Consider the following 20,574-nt stretch of genomic DNA (forward strand, 5'->3'; position numbering starts at 1 on the left):
TTTTTGTGTGTATGTTTACTGCCTCGTGAACGTTGCTGTGCAGGAGTAGAATACGCGTAGCACGTTGCGACCATTTACGGCCTCTGAAAGCAAGGATGGGATGGACTGTAGATTTGTCTGATGGGCGCTAGTGCGCTGCTGCAGAAACGGCGTTGAGTTCATAGGGAACGAACGATCTATTCTGAACCTGGTGTGCTGATCGAGTGATCGGAGTGAGGAAGCGAGACGAAGGGAGAGGGCAGGCAGTGCACCGATCATGGCGTCCTTGCGCGCCCGGTACCGGAACGAAACTTCCGCCGCCAGGGGCGGCGCCGGCGCGGCCAAATTTGACGCGAATACACGGAAAATTCTCCAACAAGCCGGGGGCTGCTACGCGAGCCCTTCTAATTTTTTTTTTGAGGGGTAACCCTTCTATTAAAGCGAGGACATAGTCAAATCACCCGCAAAAAAAACAAATCAATCGTAGCTCTTCTATATGGGCCGGCCCAAAAGCTCTTCCTCCTCGCTCCTGAAAATACACTCGTTTCACAAAGACAAAAATCACCCCTAAAGAAACAAAGACAAAAATCAATTTGTCTAAAAAAAGAGACAAAATCAAAGCTCCTCGCTCCCAAAAAAATCGGTTCCCGTTCTAGAGCCGGATTTAAAATACATTGTTTAAATAAAGTCATCTAAAATACACTCCTTCCGTTTTTAAATATTTGAAGTTTTGGGTTTGTCCTAAGTCAAACATCATTAAGTTTTTGTTTTTGGGTGAAAACACCGTTAACTATGACCATGTATAAAAAAAGATATACTAACATCTACTACAATGTAAACTACTCCCTCCTAAAGAAATATAAGAGCGTTTAGATCACTACTTTAGTGATCTAAACACTCTTATATTTCTTTACAGAGGGAGTATATATAGTATGAAAATATATTTTATGATGAATATATTGGACCTAATTTGATGTTATAAATGTTGGCATATTTTTAAATAGACTTGGTCAAAAGTTTGACTTAGGACGACCTAAAGCTTCAAACATTTTGGAATGGACCAACTACATACGAAAAAAAATGTTCATCTCATATTTTTAACATATACTCATGTTTAGGGAAAACATATTATTTACCCCCAAAAATGTCCATGTGTTATGCAAAACAGTTCATTGAAACTTCTTTACGTTGTCTTGTATATGGACGAGACAAAGTCTTTTTTTTTGCGGGGAAAGAAAAAGCTTGCTTATCTTTCATTGACTAGCAAGAGGCTCATGCGTTGCACGGAACATCAAGATGCATTGTATGAGTAGCTTATCTTGTGGAAGAAAAGGATGAATGAGGAAAGGCCTTATTTACAAATGTGAAGAGGGTTGTGGGTATCTTGTTGCAAAATTGCCATAGTTTTCTTCCTATTCGTCAGATATAAATCGGGCGGTTTATATTACAGGATGGCAGACACACCATCATCATCAATTCTGTTTTTTATAAGAGTAGAAATAGAAGAGAATAAAATGAGTGCAAAGAGGAGATACAACACGACACAAAATGCAAGTAGACATGAACATGGTACCTAGAGCAGAAGGACCAGGGATGCTTGGTCCAAACTAGTCCTGGCCATGGGAAGCCCGGCCCGGCCCGAAAAAGCCCGACCCGGCCCGGCCCAACGCTGCTCCCCGGCTGGGCTGGGCCCGGGCCTATCGGTTTTGCGCTTTTCTGAAGGGGCCCGGCCCGAGGCCCGGTGAGCTTTTACGCATTCGGGCAGGGCTCTGGCCCAAAAAACAGGCCCGATGGCCGGGCCGGGCCTGGGCCTAGTTTTTTTGCTTCGGACTTGGCTAGGCCCGGCTCGAGGTTTGGCCAGGTATAATCCAAACCAAGGATACTATACAGCTAAAACCACAAAAGCCCCAATTTAGAGGGGCAAGCGAACCAACACGAAGCCCACCATCGCCAAACCCCTGGGGATACCGCGAGCGACCAATACAACACCTTCATGAAGGGAAAATGACCCTGTGATGCCGTCGTCATCCAATCCGAAGAACCGGACCTAAGGTTTCCCCTAAACTCGAAGAGGGAGGCGCGGGAGGAGGCCATGATGCGCCTCCAAGAAGGAAAATGACACCTGTGGTGTCAGCAGCGAGACGAGAAAAAGCAACACACAGATACGAACGGAACTAACAATGGCCGATTTACAAGGCTGATGTCAGTCGACAGAGCCTAGCCACACTATTTCTACAAGGTGATGGTGAAAACTTTTCATGTAGATTGACTAACCATCCATGGATCGATGGAATCATCGAGTGAATGATGAAGCCATCAGATGGAAATAGTACATCCGGCGTGGCGCAACAGAGAAGACGAGAGGAATACATAAAGCTTATTCATCTTTGCTGCGGCGCAATGGAGATGGGCAGATAATGGCCTAGAATTTCATTTCTTGAACTTGTGATATCGTTGCCATTTTACTGATGCAATCTAAATATTGTTCGTGTCACTTTGCAGATGTTTGAATGAGAATGAATGTGAAATACATATGCTGTTTCCTCTTGCATGTTTAATATATGACACTATAATATACTGTTATATGATGTTTCTACTCCCTCTGTACCAAATTACTCGTCGTGGTTTTAGTTCAAAGAAAGGGTAACACTCCAGGCGGCTTTCAATAAAAGCCATCTGCAATAAGGACTATCCCTGCCGACTTACAGTAAAAGCCATGCCTGAGCCGTCTGCGATGGACCTTTTGTAGTGTAATAATGGTTGTGATTGTTCTTTATGTCTAAATACTCTCTGACTAGTCAATGGTAGCAATTGCATCAAGCATAATCTGGCATGAACTTCTTAAGGAATCTTATTGGTTGAGATTCCTCAGGTACGAGCTCGTCAAAAGAAACGTAGTATCTCTCTTTGTCATACACATGGCACGTAGTCAGTATTGTCTTCATCAGCCGCCAATTCCAGCTGGCCTCGTTGATATACTGCAGACACAAGACATGCGGGGAGCACAAATGAAGCTATGATGTCAAGGCCCAGAGAAAATGCACAAAACTAGAAGGAGAAGTATCAAAGCACCTTGCCCCAGTTCTGTTTAATGGAGTTGTGGGCAGCACGAAGGTTATAACTTGGAATTCTCGGAGAAATATGGTGCGGGACATGTACGTTTATGTCATGGCAAAGGATCTCTATCCTGTAAATGTACAAATATGTTAGCCAGATAAAACTCAATTTCAGAATCAACATGTTTCCAAGACAAGTTGGCTAGACGGGAAAAGGAAGATGATTTGATTTACTCATGTTTATGTCTCCAAGACAATTTGGCTAGACGGGAAAAGGAAGATGATTTGATTTACTCATGTTCACCTAAAGTTCAAAAAAAAAAAGTTGGAACTTACACTCAGTACTCACAGTTTCGCATACATCCTTTATCACAGAATATTCACAAAACATTCCAAGATCCATTAGTAATGCACTAATATTAGATGCACTTCAGCGAAGTGAAGTTGAGTACCATTCTATTCGTACAGAACTAGGACCAGAACTCCACAGTTCAATTAAGCCTACTTAATTTACAATCAAAACTGTACTTGGAAGGCCCCATCATATCCTCTCATGGCACTTTACCCAAAATGAAAAATGATTTGCAATCCAGAAACATAAAACAACATGCTGGTGTAGTTTCTTAATTTTCAACTGAAAGGCAAAGAAACAAATGCACAATATGCGTCGTTTTATTTGAATGCAAAGTCTTTGTTTTATCTTGTCATACTAATTCCATATGCAATGAGAATCAATATGGAGAACACTTCCTGAAAGTTTGTTTAACATATATGATCATAACAAGAGTCCTAATATGCATGTAAACAAAACTGAAAGCAAAGATAAATAATGTGTACCATCGAGGATAGCTACAGTGAACTGTGCCGTTTAATTGCGCCTGTGCAGCATTCCACTCTTTTGATGATTTGAAAGGTATATGAGGAGCAGTGTGATGTACCATCGTAAAGGTGCTCATCTGAAGCAAATAGTTTAAAGAACACAAAGTTAAGTTAACTTACAGTACGCAAACTCATAAACAATGAAGTCGATATTTCGTAACTTGGACCAATATCATTATCTTTTTATGTATGCATTCCTTGTTCTGTCAGTGTCTTCGAGGCTTCTAGCCAATTTAGTCACTGCAAGTATTGCTGGGAGTTAATTCATTGTTGATCACAGGCGAACTTTGCTGCAGTCGATTCCGATAGGTGCTGTACACTGTCGTTTTGTGGTCAAAACCATCGCCGCTGTTGATATTGGAACAGCCGCCTCCCTGACGACCGGCCTAACCGCCATCTTCTGCCACCGCAGCCGGCTTCGCTGCCGCGCCGCCTCGTCACCCTGCCCTTCCCCAGCCACCTCCTCTGCTGGTCCGCCGCCGCCCGGCTATCCCTATAAACTCGGAGGGCCAGATTCTTCGCTAGCGCCGGTGTGTCACCCCCAACCCTAATCCTAAGTCGGGTCAGGGTTCGTCACTTCTCACCTGCCCTTCTCCGCCACGACTAGCTGCAGCATCGCCGGCTGAACCTCAGTATGCTGCTCGCCTGCGCTGCGGCCTCCGCAGCATCGCAGGCTCTGCCTTGTCCTGTGCTTGGTTGACATAAAGGAGTGGGTGCTATATGCCCGAATTGTTCGATTCAACCGCACCCCATGGTCGAATGCCGAAAAGTTTCCTTGGCTAGTACTCCCTCCGTTCCAAAATAAGTATTATTTATACTTTATAGTGTAGCTGCTGTTCGCAGCATTGGAAGATCAAAATAAACTTGTCTTTATGAAGACTACTAGTCTGTACCTTCCTAGTTCGTACTAAGATCACTGGGTGCAGAGAATTGGTATTATTAAATAAAGGAAAATCCTATGGCTCCGATGGGATAGTTCCATTTACATCTAGAAATTCGGCAAATTCTAGGTGGAAGCTTGCACAATTGGCAGTCTTCTAGATAATCTGGTGGGCTCAAGTGTTCATTATTCAATTACCATGAATTTTAAATTCCAGTTAGTATAATATACTTCCACAGCTGAACAGGATAACCATGAATTTGGATACTGTACATCTGCAGTATTCCCTCCGTTCCAAATTATTTGAAGTTCTAGCATTGTCCTAAGTCAAACTTCTCTATATTTGACAAAATTTACAGAATTTTATTTTGCTATAATATCTGCTACATGCGAGCATTCCTGCTCCTATACAACTTCTCTATATTGGCATTTGTGTTCTATACTTTTGGTAAATCTAAAGAAGTTTGACTTAGGATAAAGCTAGAATTTCAAATAATTTGGAATGGAGGGAGTAAATGATAGTAACAAAAAACAGCAATGTACCCAAAAGTGATAAACCATCCATGGCATGAACCAAAACTTGAACCAGCCAGCTATTCCGGATTGAAGAATGATTAGGGGCCATCCAATTGCCATGAATGCAAAGACACACGCCAAACTTATCTTCACCCTAGGGAGTTCATTTGGTCTGAATTTTTTCAGATCAAAGTGCCACATCAACCTGACAAGTTACATTGTGAACATAAATGTTATTGCCTGGAGGAATTCATGAAAAGTAATTGAACATAAGAGATGGCCATCAAAACATGTGACTAGAGAGATGTTGGGTAGGATATACCAGTGAGCAATAGACATCCATGGCCTGATAGGACCATAACCAACTATAATTGCCTTCCTTAAGAAAGAAGACGATTCAATTTCCTTTTGCCAAACAGGTTGCCATGCAGTATCTTCTACTAACCTGGAGTTATACCAAGGTAAGAATTTGAATGACCAAAGCAGAACGTGGTTCAAAATGAAAAGGGCTTTCAAATCGCGATATGGCTTTCTTTGAAGTATATGAGTCTTCTTGTTACAGTGCAACGCATGAACTGAAAACATCAAAAGTAAAGTAACAGGCTGATACTATCGACTCATTAACTTGAATGACAGCAACATCATCTGGACCATATTGGAGATGATTATACAGGGAGGTATGTACATACATATTTGTCTTGGCATGATGTCTGTCATGCTTAAATCTCCAAGGTTCATAAGGGTAAATTAATGGCAGGAAGGCTAGAGTTCCAACGATATCCTCCACTAGCTTATTCCTTGAAAATGATTTATGTGCACAATCATGACCTATGACAAAAAACTTCACAAAGACATCAATTAAATCGTGGACATGCCACAAGGACAAAAGCAAGCAGGTGTGCAACACATGTGCAAGCACACCACAGGCAAGTTGGGAGGGAAAGAGAGCTTACCCCGGTCACTGCTGTACCAGCCCATGCCCAAGCAACGGGAAGAAGATACCATGGAGCTTTTGAAATAAGGAAAAGACCGAAAGCATACGAAGTAACTGATATAAGAACAGATGCCCAAGCCTTTACATCATCAATTTCGAAAACCTAGCAGGAGCGAAGTTTTACATAAGAAGAGTTTGAGTACAGGAAACATCAGGAGCATAGCTGGTATTGGCATTTGTCTAGTTGGTACCTCTTTAGGCAGAGTATCCATGACATCTTTAAGAGTAATGTTATCTGGTAGCTGTTCTCCAATTTGTTTGAAACCATAATCTTCAGACATTTGCTTCCTTTTTTCCTCGTCATCAAGCAGTGGTGGAGTAACAGGTAGCACTGCTGCTTGCAACCTTCCCCTTTGTTTCAATGGTAAAAATTGGTGGTGACTTCTCCCGGTGCATAAAGAAAATCTCTTAACAATAAGTGAACCTGGCAAAACATGGGAATGCAACATCCAAACAATGAAATGATGCCGCCAAATAAGAATGAAAATTGGGAAGTTAGATATATAGTCCATCCATTCCGAAATATTTGACGTTCTAGGTTTGTCTTAAGTCAAACTTCTATCAGTTTGACCATGTATATATAAAAAGATATTAATATCTACAACATAAAACATACATAGTATGAAAATATATTTTATCATGAATCTAATGGAACTATTTTGATGTTGTAATTGTTGGTATATTTTACAATAGACTTGGTCAAACATAAAGATGGTTGAATTAGGACAAACCTAGAACTTCAAATATTTTGGAACTGAGAGAGTATATGTGATGAGCTGAGCAATTTCTCAACTATCTCATTTGTATAACAGTCTAATTACGGACGTGCTACAGTATGGATCTGTGCCCGAATCACGCGACTCCTTATTCTTCCTTGTGCAGAGACTTCTCCCTCTGGCGCCACCTCCTCACCTCCTCCTGCTCTGCAGGGTGGCTGCACTGCCTCCTTCTCTCCCACACCTGTTCTGGCTACATTGCTACTGGCGGTGTCAAGTCAGGGCACTGCTCACCAAAATCAGGCCATCCTCTAAGCCTGGCAGGGAGCTCATTACCGATCTTCGGTGTGCCACCTTGTCACTGTTGCCTCTACGGTCGCCGGCGTCGGGGTCAACCCCCTCAACCGCCAGAGTCCAAGCCACAAGCCTTTCTACCGAAGGAAGATTATTTGATATAACTAACCACTTGTAATGCTACATACAAGGACACGGCCTTGTATTCCCGCCATGCAATTGGCAGTACAATTCACAAATTCACAATACCACGACCTCGGCATGGTGATTTCCCATCCAATCCTGAACAGTTATATTCCAGGCAATTCAACGCATTGCTATGTCCACGAGAACAGGGGAGCCGTCTATTTCGCACCACACAAAGGGCCCTACCTTTCCAACCCCAAATGCGAGTGCTAGGACGGCGGTACGGTACCTGACAGAGCTCCCGCGGCCGCTCTCCGCGGCGAGAGGTTCTTGGCGGGTGCCTGGGCATCAACAAGCTCAGGTAAGCGCCTCGCAGGCATTAGCGCGAACAGATGGCGGGCACATAAACAAAGCATGCGCAGGATTAACTGGAACATGATGACAGGATAGGGTTCCTACCCGCCGCAAGGAGAGGAGCTGCAGAGGGGCGGAGAGGCCGCTCGCCGTCGCCATCTGCTCCCGCCGCCGCGGGCAGAACGGGGAGAGTGTGGAGACGGCGGCGGGGAGCTGGCGAGAGGAGTGTGGAGATGGTTTGGATGGGGGAGGGGCCCTGCGCTGGCGTGGTGGTTGTGACGAACGCAGCCCGGCAGAGGCGAGGCGAGCGCGCGGCGCAGATTGCAGCGACGTGGCTGGGGGCGCGATAATGGCAAGAGGACCTGGCAATGGATTTTGCGTGACAAAGGGTTTATATTATTTTTTGCGTCACAAAAAGGGATATAGGAATACGGTTGATAACAATTTTTGACATGAAACCTGCGTGGCCCCGTGAACATAGACCATCAATCAAGGGCGATAAGAGCATCTTCACTCGTTCGGCCTCCGAGCGCACGGTCCGGCGCTACTTTGGCCCTTCGTCCGGCACATTTTGGGCCTTGGGGGTGAAGTAGTTCCCAGCCACGTCCCCAGGTGTCGGCCCAAAGACGTTATAAATTCAAACTTGACATTTTCCACTATCCAAAAAAACGCCACAAGTACAGCGATCAGCGGCTACCACATAGTTCAGCGATCAATAACTCGAAAGTTCGGCGTTAAAAAAGGAAGGACGTGTAGGCAATGCATCAAGCAGCGACGTCCTCCTCCGGCGTTGGACTGGCGGGAGTCGACGTGCGCGGGCTGGTCGGTGACGGCCCGGCTTCTGTGTCGGGCGTCGTGGAGGCGTCATCGCTCGGGCTTGGCGGCGGCGTAGGGGGCGGCGTGGGAGTTGGCGCTGTCGTCGGCGGCATCTGGTTCAAGATGAGGCCGCGCTCCACCAAGTACCACGCCTTGACCTGCTTGTCCATCGTCGACATGTCCGCCCCCATCAGGAATGCCAGGTCGGTATTCCTCTTCTTCGCGGCGACGTTGGTCCGGAGTAGGTCGAGCTTGACAGTGTTGTTCGTCATCAACATCGACCACCGCACCTCGGATTTCTCTTCCCTCTGGGCTGCGTGGTTCTTGGCGTCGGTGATGCACTGCTCGATGGACGTGTGCAGTCGTGCGGTAGCCGGCGCGGCGTCCTTTGCCGCCTTGGCTCGTTTGTTGTCGTCTGGGCCCCAATCAGCCGCGCCCGGCGTCGGCGCGTCCGGCTTGTACGTCTCTTTGGCCTTGGCGAGGGTGCGCCTGACATCTACCCACTTCTCGCACTTCTTGTTCCAGGAGAACACGTGGAGGTACTTGAACTCTTGGTCGGTGCTGCTGTCCTGGCGGTACATGGCGGACATCTGAACCATCTGTGCTGAAGAACAAGTGTCGGCGACGCAAACGGCGAAAAGGAGCGACAACCGGTGACGGTGCATACCTGACCCTCGACGTTGGCGCCGCTGTTCGGGCGAGCCACGACCTCCTCGACGATCCCATGCCATTTGTTGCAGGCCGTTTGGATGTGTGCCCAATGGTTCGCCATGGTCTTCGAGCCGCCCTTCATGTGGATGCCGGCGAAGTAGGGGTCGACCAACTTGCGCTCATCGAACTCCGACTTGATACACTCTCAGTACGTGTCGGCGCTCTGGTTCGTGCCGGTGATCGAGTCGAGGCAGACGGTCTTCCATGCTTCGGCGAGGCACTCGTCTTCTTTGGACGCCCACTTGACGCGCGGCTCGCCGGTCCTGGCCGCCCGCTTCTTCTTTTTCCCTTTCCTCGCCGGAGCAGGCGTCGACTCCTCCTCTTCCTCCTCGTCGTAGTCGATCTCGTCATCCATGTCGCCGGCGAGGTCCATTGTATCGTCTTGCGCATGGAACCCGGGGGAGGCGGCGGCGGCCAAGCCGCTCGTGATGATGTCGTCCATGTCGGCTTCCGTCCCGTCAGGGGGGCCGAAATGCGACGACGAGGCTTGCGAGAAGAGCAGGGCGCCAGGGCGCAGCGGCGGCGTCGGGGAGGCGGCGTAAGCCGGCGGGAAGTAGGTGTACGGGGGTACTGGACGCCGGCGAACGCGGGTGAGGGCGCGCGCTGGGCGGGATGGCCATGCGGAAAGGTAATGTTGGGGTTGAACCCGCCGTGCGCGTCACCATCGGCATAGCCAGGCGAGGGCGCGCACCCCCAGGGTTGTGTCAACGGCGAGAAGCCGGCTGGCGACCCGACGCTCTGCTGGCTCTAGGCTTGCGGGTCGTGGCTGCCGGGTGGATTCATCATCCCCGCGCGAGACGCCTCGGCCTACTCCGTCGCGCGAGACGCCTCTGCCTGCTCCGCCGCAGCCGACGCGGCTGCGGCCCGGGCCCTCTTGGCATTGAGCCTGTTCCGCCGGTCAGTGGTGACAGCCTCCCAGCGTTGAACCTCCTCTTTCCAGTCGGCGTTCGATATGCCCTGTGGTTTTGCCGGCGGCACCCTCGGCTTCCTCTGCTTCAGCTGGGTGGCATCGGCACCAACAGCGGCGCGAGGGGCCATATACTTGTTCGGCGGCATGGCGGTCGGATGGAGGGGAGATGGAGGAGAATGGCGGGAGAAGTATGGTAGAAGGGGAGAATGGAGGGAAAGGGGGGAAGCGGGGGATCAGCAGGAAAAGGGTCGTCTCTCGCCGACATAGCGGACCCACACGCCTTTTCGCTTCGGCCGGCGACCCGGGCGACCCCCAGGGGATTGGGTTTGGCTCGGGTTCACCGACTCTTATTTCGGCCCAAACCGGCGATAAACAAGTCCCTGGGGGAGCGGCCGGGCCAATTTTTCGGTGCCGGCGCTAAAAAAAGGGTCCTGGGGGGCATGTTGGGGGCGCGAGTGGAGATGCTCTAAGGGCATTTATAATGGAAGCATCACCATGGTGCTGCCCCAGGACATCCACATCACTGCACATTAGCATATGGAACTGAGACCACCATAGAGCTTCATATCTATCCAACGCGCATGTGCCCTTGTGACGTGAGCAGTTTCTATTTTTCCCATTCTTTACGATTTCCCATCTCTTCCCCTCATCCTGTCTCTCTTCCCTTTTTGCTTTCCTCCATGGAGAGACAACCTCCTGCGGAGGAGTCTCTCACACCCGCGCAGCACCCGTTTGAGTGGCCATAGTGGTGTTCGAGCCTACCTGGCCTCTAGGGCATCAGACTGGGGCAACCCATTGGCCATGCCCTAAGACTTTAAATTTGGCCCCATATGATCTTGTTGTTTTGGGATGGGACGTGGACTTTTTGCGGGAAGAAACTTTACTCATAAATTCTGGAAACATGTAGAAAGAGCACAACTCTGCTTACGAAGTGCGAAAGGCCCTGTGCTTTAGGGAGACACCCTCATGGAGAAGAAGAGGATGACACGTCGTTTGATTCGCACCTGCAGCCGGGGACTACGCCACTCGAAGCCATGAGGGCCGCCCGTCGCTGGTGGCCGCCACCAATGACGAAGGAACATAACAACACAAGCACGAACATGAATATCAGCATCACACCTGCACAAAGAAGACACCTAGTAGATCCAAGTAAAGCTGCTTCAAACTTCATCTTCCAACCGCCACCGTCGTTACTTTGCCATCTAGGCGGAATGACCGACACAGATGAGCCCTTGTACACAACCTCTGAAGCTCCACAACGACGACGAGGTGCACATCGCTGCAACGGCGGAGCCCGAAGAGCAAAAGTGATGGGGACATGACTACCTTGGATACGACCAAAAATATTGCATACATGCATATTTGTCAGGTGATTTCTAGTGCAAACTATTCAATAATCTATTTATGTTATCCAGAATAAAAATACTTCACACACTTTTGTGTTTTGTCTAATTGTAGGTATACGAGACATTTCTACAATCCACATATGAAGATAAGGGAAAAGGAGAAGTTTAGGTTATGAGTCCTCTCACGTCACTTTTGGGCCAAGAGAAGATAGAGTCCAAGTCTCTCACGTTTTGGATTCAGATTCGGACTACACAGACATACCTGACTCAAAACGTCAACAACTTTTGCATACGGACTCCGAATTGGATGATTCTTTTTTTGTTGGAAAGTAGATTTCATGCTCTTTCCAACCCAATTGGAATCACCTTCAAATTCGCCCGGAGCATTGAGATATCGACGAAACAATCTGACGCTGCAGCAGAATCCGAGTCAAACAACAAGTCCAAAGGTGTTGCACCACCTCCACTTGGGCCCATGAGCCTTGTACGACCTAGGGTTAGTTTTAGACTGCCTTGGGACGTCCTTCCACCTCCTTGGCCGCCACCCCTTGCTCCTATATAAGTAGATCCATCTAGTAACTTTTCCTTAGGACTTGTTTAGTTAAAAGTTAGCCATTGCAACTTCATGTACTTCATTTGTGTCCAATGAACAGACCAAGACCGCTTACGGATCCCCACCATTATCAATACTTCATATATATTCGCAATATTCAGATTTCTTTATCATATTCTTGCTCGTTCTTCGATTGCTTGCAGGAATAGACCTTCGTGGTCAGGCTGACCGTGCTTCCGGCATCGTCAGTAACCTCAGGAGATTGGTTTAGCGATTGCTAAGGCGCAATGTCGTGCGCGTTTGTAGTCGGATCGTGAAAGTCATCTCAACCAAATCGGTAATTATTATCTCATCGAAAGATCGGGACCCTCGCCTCTATCAAGTGGTACCAGGTTTCAGGTTACTCGGTGAGAATTTCCAATTTTTCCTAGATTAGATTTATTTTCTTACCTATTGTCCAAGAAAAATCCACAAAAAATTAGATCTATTCATCCTTTGTCCAAGCCAGTCTAAGCCTTTGCAATTTTCTTTTCATTGCTTGCATATTTGAATTATCGGTTGCATTGTCGTGTCGAGTTGCTGGTCTTAGTGTCTAGTTCGTTCAGAGTTTCAAGTTCTGTTCACATTAGTCACGCCACCGCTGCATCGTTATCCCTTCCGCTGTCCACCACTCATCCATCAATTTCCACCTCATGCTACCCATCATTTATTGTCACAATCATAGTTGAGGTTGTTCACATCTTCGCTAGATCCAATCTGCATCTTATCTAGTTTGTTTTGGAAAGAGGGAGAGAGAAAAAAAAGAGAAAAAAAATTAAAAAAAGTCAGAGAAAAAAAGAGATAAAGAAAAAGAAAAAAGTGTGAGAAAAAAAGAGAGAAGAAAAAAACAAAATTCGAATCTATCTAGACTCAATCTCGTAGTTGAATTCGGATTGGAATCGGTTTTGTGCACTGTTCAGTAAAATAGGCATAACTTTCTCATACGAAGTCCGTTTTGACTCTACGAGTACTCAAATAAAAGCTAGCAAAGAGCCGCATCTAAATAGTTGCAAAAGATAGTTCAATATTTGGCGCCTCAAAATCGGCTTCTAAATAGGTCGTTTTGCCCTCCGAAGTTCATGAACACAGCTTATTCCAGTTTTTCAAGCCAGTTTTAGAATTTTTTGACTCCTCATATTAACTCGGAATTGAGTGATTCCTTTTGCGTTTGAAAGCTTGAGTCAATACCATTCTTGAAAAAAAATATCAAAAAATTGGCATAAACTTTTCCAGAGGAAAGTTGGAGAGAAAGTTGTTGATGTATCCTGCTTGGCTGTTGTTTCACATCATTATCTTTACGGCTATTGTGATCTTCACTTATATCTTGCTGTCCAGAGCTACTTCATATCCTTTATTTATGCTAGTTGTGCTACGCCATGACCTCATTAGTGTTCTAGGCTCGCGTCTCTAGTCCGGTCTAGCCTAGGACTAGCACAGTACCGTTGTTGAACGTTTATTCAACATTGCATCTTTGAATTGATTATTGCTAATCTTTTGCTACCATATATAGCCAACCCAGCTCCACATATTTCTACACCGTGTATACGTACGTTCCCCTGGCAATCGCTTTACTCAATATTCAGAGTTATTTGACACCGCTGATTGCCTATCACCACCTGCTGCATGGTAAGAACTTGTAAGATGTTGAGATTTGCTATAAGCGTTTTACCACCACTTTCAAGTAGTTCATAGAAACATTTTTTTGGATTATGTTTCTTGTTTTTACTAATCATGACAGGATCCAAAGTCAATTCATGGGCTTTGTCGATTGTGGGAGACGTACCACCACCTTTGCAAATACCACAACCGTCACAAGAGGTGCACAAACATCCAAATGCACATGACCAGGTTAATGTATCTATACCATCATTCAATGGCTGTTTTAGACCTGCTTTATATATTGAATCGGAGTTCAACATAAAAAAATTATTTGCTTCCCATAATTTTGATGAACACAAAAAGGTTAAGGTTGCGGTTGGTTCTTTCACTGGTTATGCTTTGGTTTGGTGGAGTGAATATTGTCGGTTATTCCCCGATTATATACCTACTACTTGGGATGATTTGAAACTTGCCATGCGACATACTTTCGTTCCCGCTTATTATACTCGCGACATGATTAAGAAGTTGCAACATTTAAAACAAGGTAGTGACACTGTAACAAAATATTGTGATGATTTACAAACTACCTTGTTGCATTCCTCTTTAGAAGAAAGTGAAGATGATTTTATGAATAGATTTTGGGGAGGATTAAGCCGTGATATTCAAGAGATATTAATTCATGAAGAGTGTTATCCTATGGACCATTTGTTTCGTCTTGCTTGCAAAGCTGAACAGGAAATAAAACGATGTGTTGCCCACGAGGAGAACAAGCGCACGGTGCACATTCCAAGAGTTGATATGATTGTTCCTTCAACTACTAGGCATACTATGACAACCACATTCGTTGTTGTGAGGACTACATCACTTCCACCATGTGACACATCGCCCCCGAGAGTCGCTACATCATCTGAGTTGATCATAAGAGGTAATGACAAAGGTATTGATCTTCCATCTCTACATGAGAATGATGAATGCCTTGTCAATTTGAATGCACCATCAGATGAGCTACCCACTACTTTGATCGTACCACCTATTTTAGAGGACTATGTTGATAATTCGACTTTTCCATGTGATCAAACAACTAAAATACCAACAATTTTGAGTGCACCCATTGAATTATCTGTTGATGCAAAAGAACCAATGTTTAATCATTTTGATATGACCTCTAATCTTGGTGACGATACTGTGCCCAATGACTTATTGCATGTTTGCTTATTTAAGCATGTTGTCGTATGTAAATTTGATGCAAGTAAGATTTATTCACCAATGTTGGGATGGTTTAATGATGAATATTGTCAATCTTTTGATATGAATAAGAGCTTCACTTATATGTGCAAACTGAGTTGCAATATTTTCATGCCTTCTACTTATGATAATATTTTGGCTTTATATTTTATGATCTATGAAAGTTACTCATGTATACATGTGTCATATGTGCAAAAATCAAGGGAAGTAAAAATGGATGACATATACATATACAATATGTACACCTTATCTCTTTTGTTAGCCACATTTCAGATTAAGCAACGTCGAGGACGGCTTTGCTTAATCTAAAATGTGGCTAACAAAGGAGACAAGGTGTACATGTTGAATATGTATACTTTGCCATCTAGGCGGAATGACCGACACAGATGAGCCCTTGTACACAACCTCTAGAGCTCCACAACGGCGACAAGGTGCACATCACTGCAACGGCGGAGCCCGAAGAGCAAAAGTGTAACACCCTGGATATGATTTTCCCAATATGTAATCCAACTCTTGCCGTTTCCGGTGTTAAGTTATTTTATTTTCTCGGGTTCGGTTTTTTTGTCTCTGTGTGTTGTTGTCGTTGTCATGCATCTCATATCATGTCATCATGTGCATTGCATTTGCATACGTGTTCATCTCATGCATTCGAGCATTGTCCCCGTTGTCCGTTTTGCGTTCCCGCGCTTCGTTCTCCTCCGGTGGTCATTTCTACCTTTCTTTCATGTGTGGGGATTAAACATTTCCGGATTGGACCGAGACTTGCCAAGCGGCCTTGGTTTACTTCCGGTAGACCGCCTGTCAAGTTTCATATCATTTGGACTTCGTTTGATACTCCAACGGTTAACCGAGGGACCGAAAAGGCCTCGTGTGTGTTGCAGCCCAACACCCCTCCAAGTTGCCCCAAAACCCACCAAAACCCTCTCCATCATCTAGAGCGTTCAATCACGATCGCGTGGCCGAAAACCGCACCTCATTTGGACTCTCCTAGCTCCCTCTATGCCTATATATAGACCCCCTCCTCAAAATTCGCGGATCCCCTCTCCCAAACCCTAGATCCACTTCGTCCGCCGCCGCCGGACATCTTCGCTGCCGACGGACGTGTCCGCCCGCCGTGTCCGCCGCCATGTGTCGCCTCCCCATTCGCTAGGACGCCGCGCCCACTTCGCCTCTGCGTGCCGCCGCGCCGGCCCGGGAAGCCCAGGCGAGGCCCCCGCGGCCCGGTGCCCCGAGCCGCCGCCCGATCCGCGCACCTGAGTGCCCACCGCCTCCTTCGCCGGCTCCGGCCACCGGGAGCCACCGCGCCGCCATCTCCGGTGAGCGCCGCCGCCTCCAGTCCCACCGGCGCCGCGTCCGGTGACCCTCGTCGTCGCCCCGTCCGCCGCACGCCGATCCGGTTCCGGCGAGCAGCGCCGCCCCAGCCACCGCATCTCGCCGTCTCTCCCTCCCCGGCGGACTCCCCGAGCTCCAACCCCGGCGCCGATGAACCTCGGCTTCCGCGCCGCGATCCAGATCTGAACCGCTACAGTAAACCCTAGGGGTTGACCTCTCTCTTTTTCCCTAAGTCCCTAGTTATTTTGGCTATGTTCATCATGTTGTATCTCCTCATCCGTAGATCCGTTTTGGACATATAGCATATCAAAATGTTCGTCTTAGAGAGCACATCATTTCATCTCATTGCATCATTTTCATTTGAGTTCATCTTGATGCCGAAATGCTGTTGGAAGAATGCTATTTGGGATAATTGTCAGATCTGCTGCTCTAATTAGATATTTGTCATTATTGCCATGATCATTGTGTGTTTGATATGCCCATGAGCTCTACATGTGTTTTGTTATATGTTTTGCCATCTATCTAGAGGTGCAACCCATGTATTTTTGTGATGTGTGTGGTGACTAGCATAAGCTTGCAAAGTGGTGCATTCGTTAATGCTGATTTCAGGGACTTAGCATTTCCACTAAGTCCTTGAACTGTTTATCTCATTATGCCATATGTTCATGTTGTTTCCTAGTGATCCGTGCCTCTTTTGAGGATGATAAGTAAGAATGTTTTGTTAATATTGTAGTGCTCTATCCATCCATGTCTTTGTTTGCAATTATGGAGCACCCTAGCTTGAGTCAATCGAGCTCTACTTTTGTCATTTCGTGAATCTGGGCAGATTGTCTACTTGTTAGCAATTTTGCCGAGGATGTTGTAGTTGATCCGTGCATGCCATGCTATTGTTCTTGCCATGTCTAGCTTGTATTTTTGTGTATTCTTGATGGGTGTATGCTTAGATTGTCATGCCTTGCTCTGTAGTGAGTGCATCGAGCTTGTAAACATGCCTACTCGATATCTGTTTCAGCATGCTCCAGTTTTCACTAAGTCTGAGAACTGATTATGTTTTTGCCATGTTCACATGCTTGCAAATGTATTTTCTGACCCCTTTTGGCTCAAGGTCACTAAGGGACTTTTGTTAAGCTCTTTGAGTAGCTCCCTGCCATGCTTTGCTTTGCCATGTTCAGGTCCTGTAGCATACTGTTTTCTTGCTCCAAAAAGTGCTATCTGATCTGAAATTCCAGACAAGTGTTAATTTCACTAAGTCTGAAATCTGGTTACCAAATGCATTTTTGCCATGCTTGTTTGAACCTGTTAATGGATGAATTGGCCGTAGCTCAGTGCTAGTCTTTTGTTAAGCCTCATGAGAGGACCCCTGCCATGTATTTTGTTGCCATGTTTGGATGCTGTAGCATGTTCATCTTGTTGCATTTAAATGGCTACTTGCTGTAAATCGCAGAACGTGGTCATATTTGAATTGCTTGCCATTTCCAAACCGTAACTCCGATTCCAGCGTTCTTTATATCATTTTCAAGCGATTTCATCTCATCTTTCCAGTGGCACACTTGGATTTCCAAGTAGAGGCCAGGTTCATTCATTCCTTGTCAAATCTTGCATATGCATCACATATTGCATCCCGCATAGCATACCATCTTTGCAGCATGTTGTTTGAGTTTGCACGTGGTTGATTGTGCTCCGTTTGCTTGTTTGTCTTGTTTGGGTGGAGCCGGGAGACGAGTTCGCTAACGAGAAGCCCGTTGAGTTTGCTTTCGAGGATCCAGTCAACTCTGACAACTTTGCAGGCAAGATGATCATACCCTCGAAATCACTACTATCTTTGCTATGCTAGATGCTCGCTCTTTTGCTATGCCTATGCTACGATGCCTACCACTTGCTTTTCATGCCTCCCAAATTGCCATGTCAAACCTCTAACCCACCATGTCCTAGCAAACCGTTGATTGGCTATGTTACCGCTTTGCTCAGCCCCTCTTATAGCGTTGTTAGTTGCAGGTGAAGATTGGAGACCGTTCCTTGTTGGAACACTATTTACTTGTTGGGATATCATTATATTGCCATGTTATCTTAATGCATCTATATACTTGGTAAAGGGTGGAAGGCTCGGCCTCTCGCCTAGTGTTTTGTTCCACTCTTGCCGCCCTAGTTTCCGTCATATCGGTGTTATGTTCTCGGATTTTGCGTTCCTTACGCGGTTGGGTTATAATGGGAACCCCTTGATAGTTCGCCTTGATTAAAGCTTTTCCAGCAATGCCCAACCTTGGTTTTACCATTTGCCACCTAGCCTCTTTTTCCCTTGGGTTTCCGGAGCCCGAGGGTCATCTTATTTAAACCGCCCGGGCCAGTGCTCCTCTGAGTGTTGGTCCAAACAGAGCCACTTGCAGCGCCACCTCGGGGCAACTCGAGGGTTGGTTTTAGTTGTACGTAGTGTTCATCTGAGTGTGCCCTGAGAACGAGATATGTGCAGCTCCTATCGGGATTTGTTGGCACATTCGGGGGGTGTTGCTGGATTTGTTTTAACTTGTCGAAGTGTCTTGAAGAAATAAGATACCGAGTCTGATCGGAACGTCTTGGGAGGAGGTCTATTCCTTCGTTGACCGTGAGAGCTTGTCATGGGCTAAGTTGGGACTCCCCTGCAGGGATTTGAACTTTCGAAAGCCGTGCCCGCGGTTATGGGCAGATGGGAATTTGTTAATGTCCGGTTGTAGATAACTTGAACCTTAACTTAATTAAAATGAATCAACTGTGTGAGTAACCATGATGGTCTCTTCTCGGTGGAGTCCGGGAAGTGAACACGGTGTTGGAGTAATGCTTGCCGCAGGATGCCCTCTAGTTACTCGCTCGCGCTTTGCCTCCTCTTCTCGCTCTCTTTTGCGAACATGATAGCCACCATATATGCTAGTCGCTTGCTGCAGCTCCACATAATTACCTTGCCTTACCTTTTAAGCTTAAATAGTATTGATCGCGAGGGTTGGAGATTGTTGAGTCCCTGTGGCTCACAGATTACTTCGAAACCAGATGCAGGACCTGATGATTCCGCTCTAGATGACGCGCCTGAGCTCAAGTGGGAGTTCGACGAGGACTCTCAATGATACTACGTGTCTTTCCCTGATGATCAGTAGTGGTGCCCAGTTGGGGTGATCGGGACCGTGTCGCATGTTGGGTTGTTCTTTTATTTTGGCGCCGTAGTCGGGCCATGAGTGTTTGAATGTTGTAATGCTATTTATGTACTTGATTGACGTGGCGAGTGTAAGCCAACTATGCATCTCCCCTTTTATTATCTATATTACATGGGATGTTGTGAAGATTGCCTAACTTGCGACATTGCTTTCAATGCGGTTATGTCTCTAAGTCGTGCCTCGACACGTGGGAGCTATAGCCGCATTGATGGCGTTACAAGTTGGTAATCAGAGCCTTCCCCGACCATAGGAGCCCCCATTGCTTGATCGTTTTTAGCAGCCGTTGTTGTGTCTAGAAAAATGTTTTGAGTCATTTAGGAATTATATATCGGAGAGTTTAGGAATTCTTTTTACTTCCCAGTCTCCTCATCACTCTGGTAAGGCATCCTGACGTAGAGTTTTGACTCTTCTCTTCTCAAATTTCACTAAAAAAAATTTAGGATCACGCGGGTATCTTGGAATCGTTCCGATGGTTTTGTGACGAGAACATTGTTCTTGGTGCCTCCTGTCTTTAGGGGTTGTGGCAGTGTCCCAGGGAGTTGAGCTCCGAGGTGTCGTCGTCACAATTTTATCGTTGCAATTCTGGAATACCTGAGTTTAGTACGCCGACATCGAAAATCTCTTTTATGCAGTTCGTTGGTGAGATAACCTCGACGCCACCCAGTACTGGGGCGGGAGTTCAGGAGTATCGCCATAACTTGTATAACGGATGCTTTTCGAAGGTTGAGGTAGATGGTTTCCAAAGTTTTCTCGGTTATGTGTTGAAGGATGGATACAGCTGGATGTAGGATTTGCTAGATTTGGGTGAGATATTATGCTTCCCCTGTATCCCCAACACCTGATTGCATAACTGGAAAGGTTCGGGAGTTTCATAGGTGGGAATTCTTGTAGCTCTAGTTCTTCTTTCACGGATATTTGGTTTGTGATTGGGATTTCTTACCAAGTATTTGTTCTTGATCCGTACCTTGTTGATTTATTTCTCTACCTAAATTCTAAGTGGCTTATCAATTTATGGATATGTGACCATTTCTAGTGGAATGCATTCATTCA

The 20,574-nt window shown here is 46.2% G+C and overlaps 1 protein-coding gene across 1 annotated transcript; it reads right to left on the bottom strand.

The window, feature by feature from the left end:
* Positions 1-2,496: 2,496 nt before the first annotated feature.
* On the bottom strand, positions 2,497-8,089 carry LOC119354037 (omega-6 fatty acid desaturase, chloroplastic-like). The gene is made up of 10 exons (XM_037620742.1): positions 7,900-8,089; positions 7,730-7,781; positions 6,496-6,728; positions 6,264-6,407; positions 6,000-6,151; positions 5,633-5,755; positions 5,338-5,515; positions 3,873-3,991; positions 3,052-3,166; positions 2,497-2,957 (listed from the first exon to the last, which is right to left on the bottom strand). Exons 1-10 carry the CDS (start codon positions 7,951-7,953, stop codon positions 2,796-2,798), a joined length of 1,332 nt encoding a protein of 443 aa, XP_037476639.1. The 5' UTR covers positions 7,954-8,089; the 3' UTR covers positions 2,497-2,795.
* Between the last annotated feature and the right edge of the window lie 12,485 nt (positions 8,090-20,574).

This window comes from Triticum dicoccoides, chromosome 2A (genome assembly GCF_002162155.2).
Source record: "Triticum dicoccoides isolate Atlit2015 ecotype Zavitan chromosome 2A, WEW_v2.0, whole genome shotgun sequence".
In the NCBI taxonomy this organism is placed as follows: Eukaryota; Viridiplantae; Streptophyta; class Magnoliopsida; order Poales; family Poaceae; genus Triticum; species Triticum dicoccoides.

Bases quoted from the DNA above. Each gene is read 5' to 3' on its own strand.
- LOC119354037 (XM_037620742.1), bottom strand. From the start codon at position 7,953: ATGGCGACGGCGAGCGGCCTCTCCGCCCCTCTGCAGCTCCTCTCCTTG. The intron at 6,152-6,263 runs GTAAGCTCTCTT...GTCTTTGTGAAG, and splicing joins CTGGTACAGCAGTGACCGGG to TTTTTTGTCATAGGTCATGA. The intron at 3,167-3,872 runs GTACACATTATT...GTACATTTACAG, and splicing joins CACTGTAGCTATCCTCGATG to GATAGAGATCCTTTGCCATG.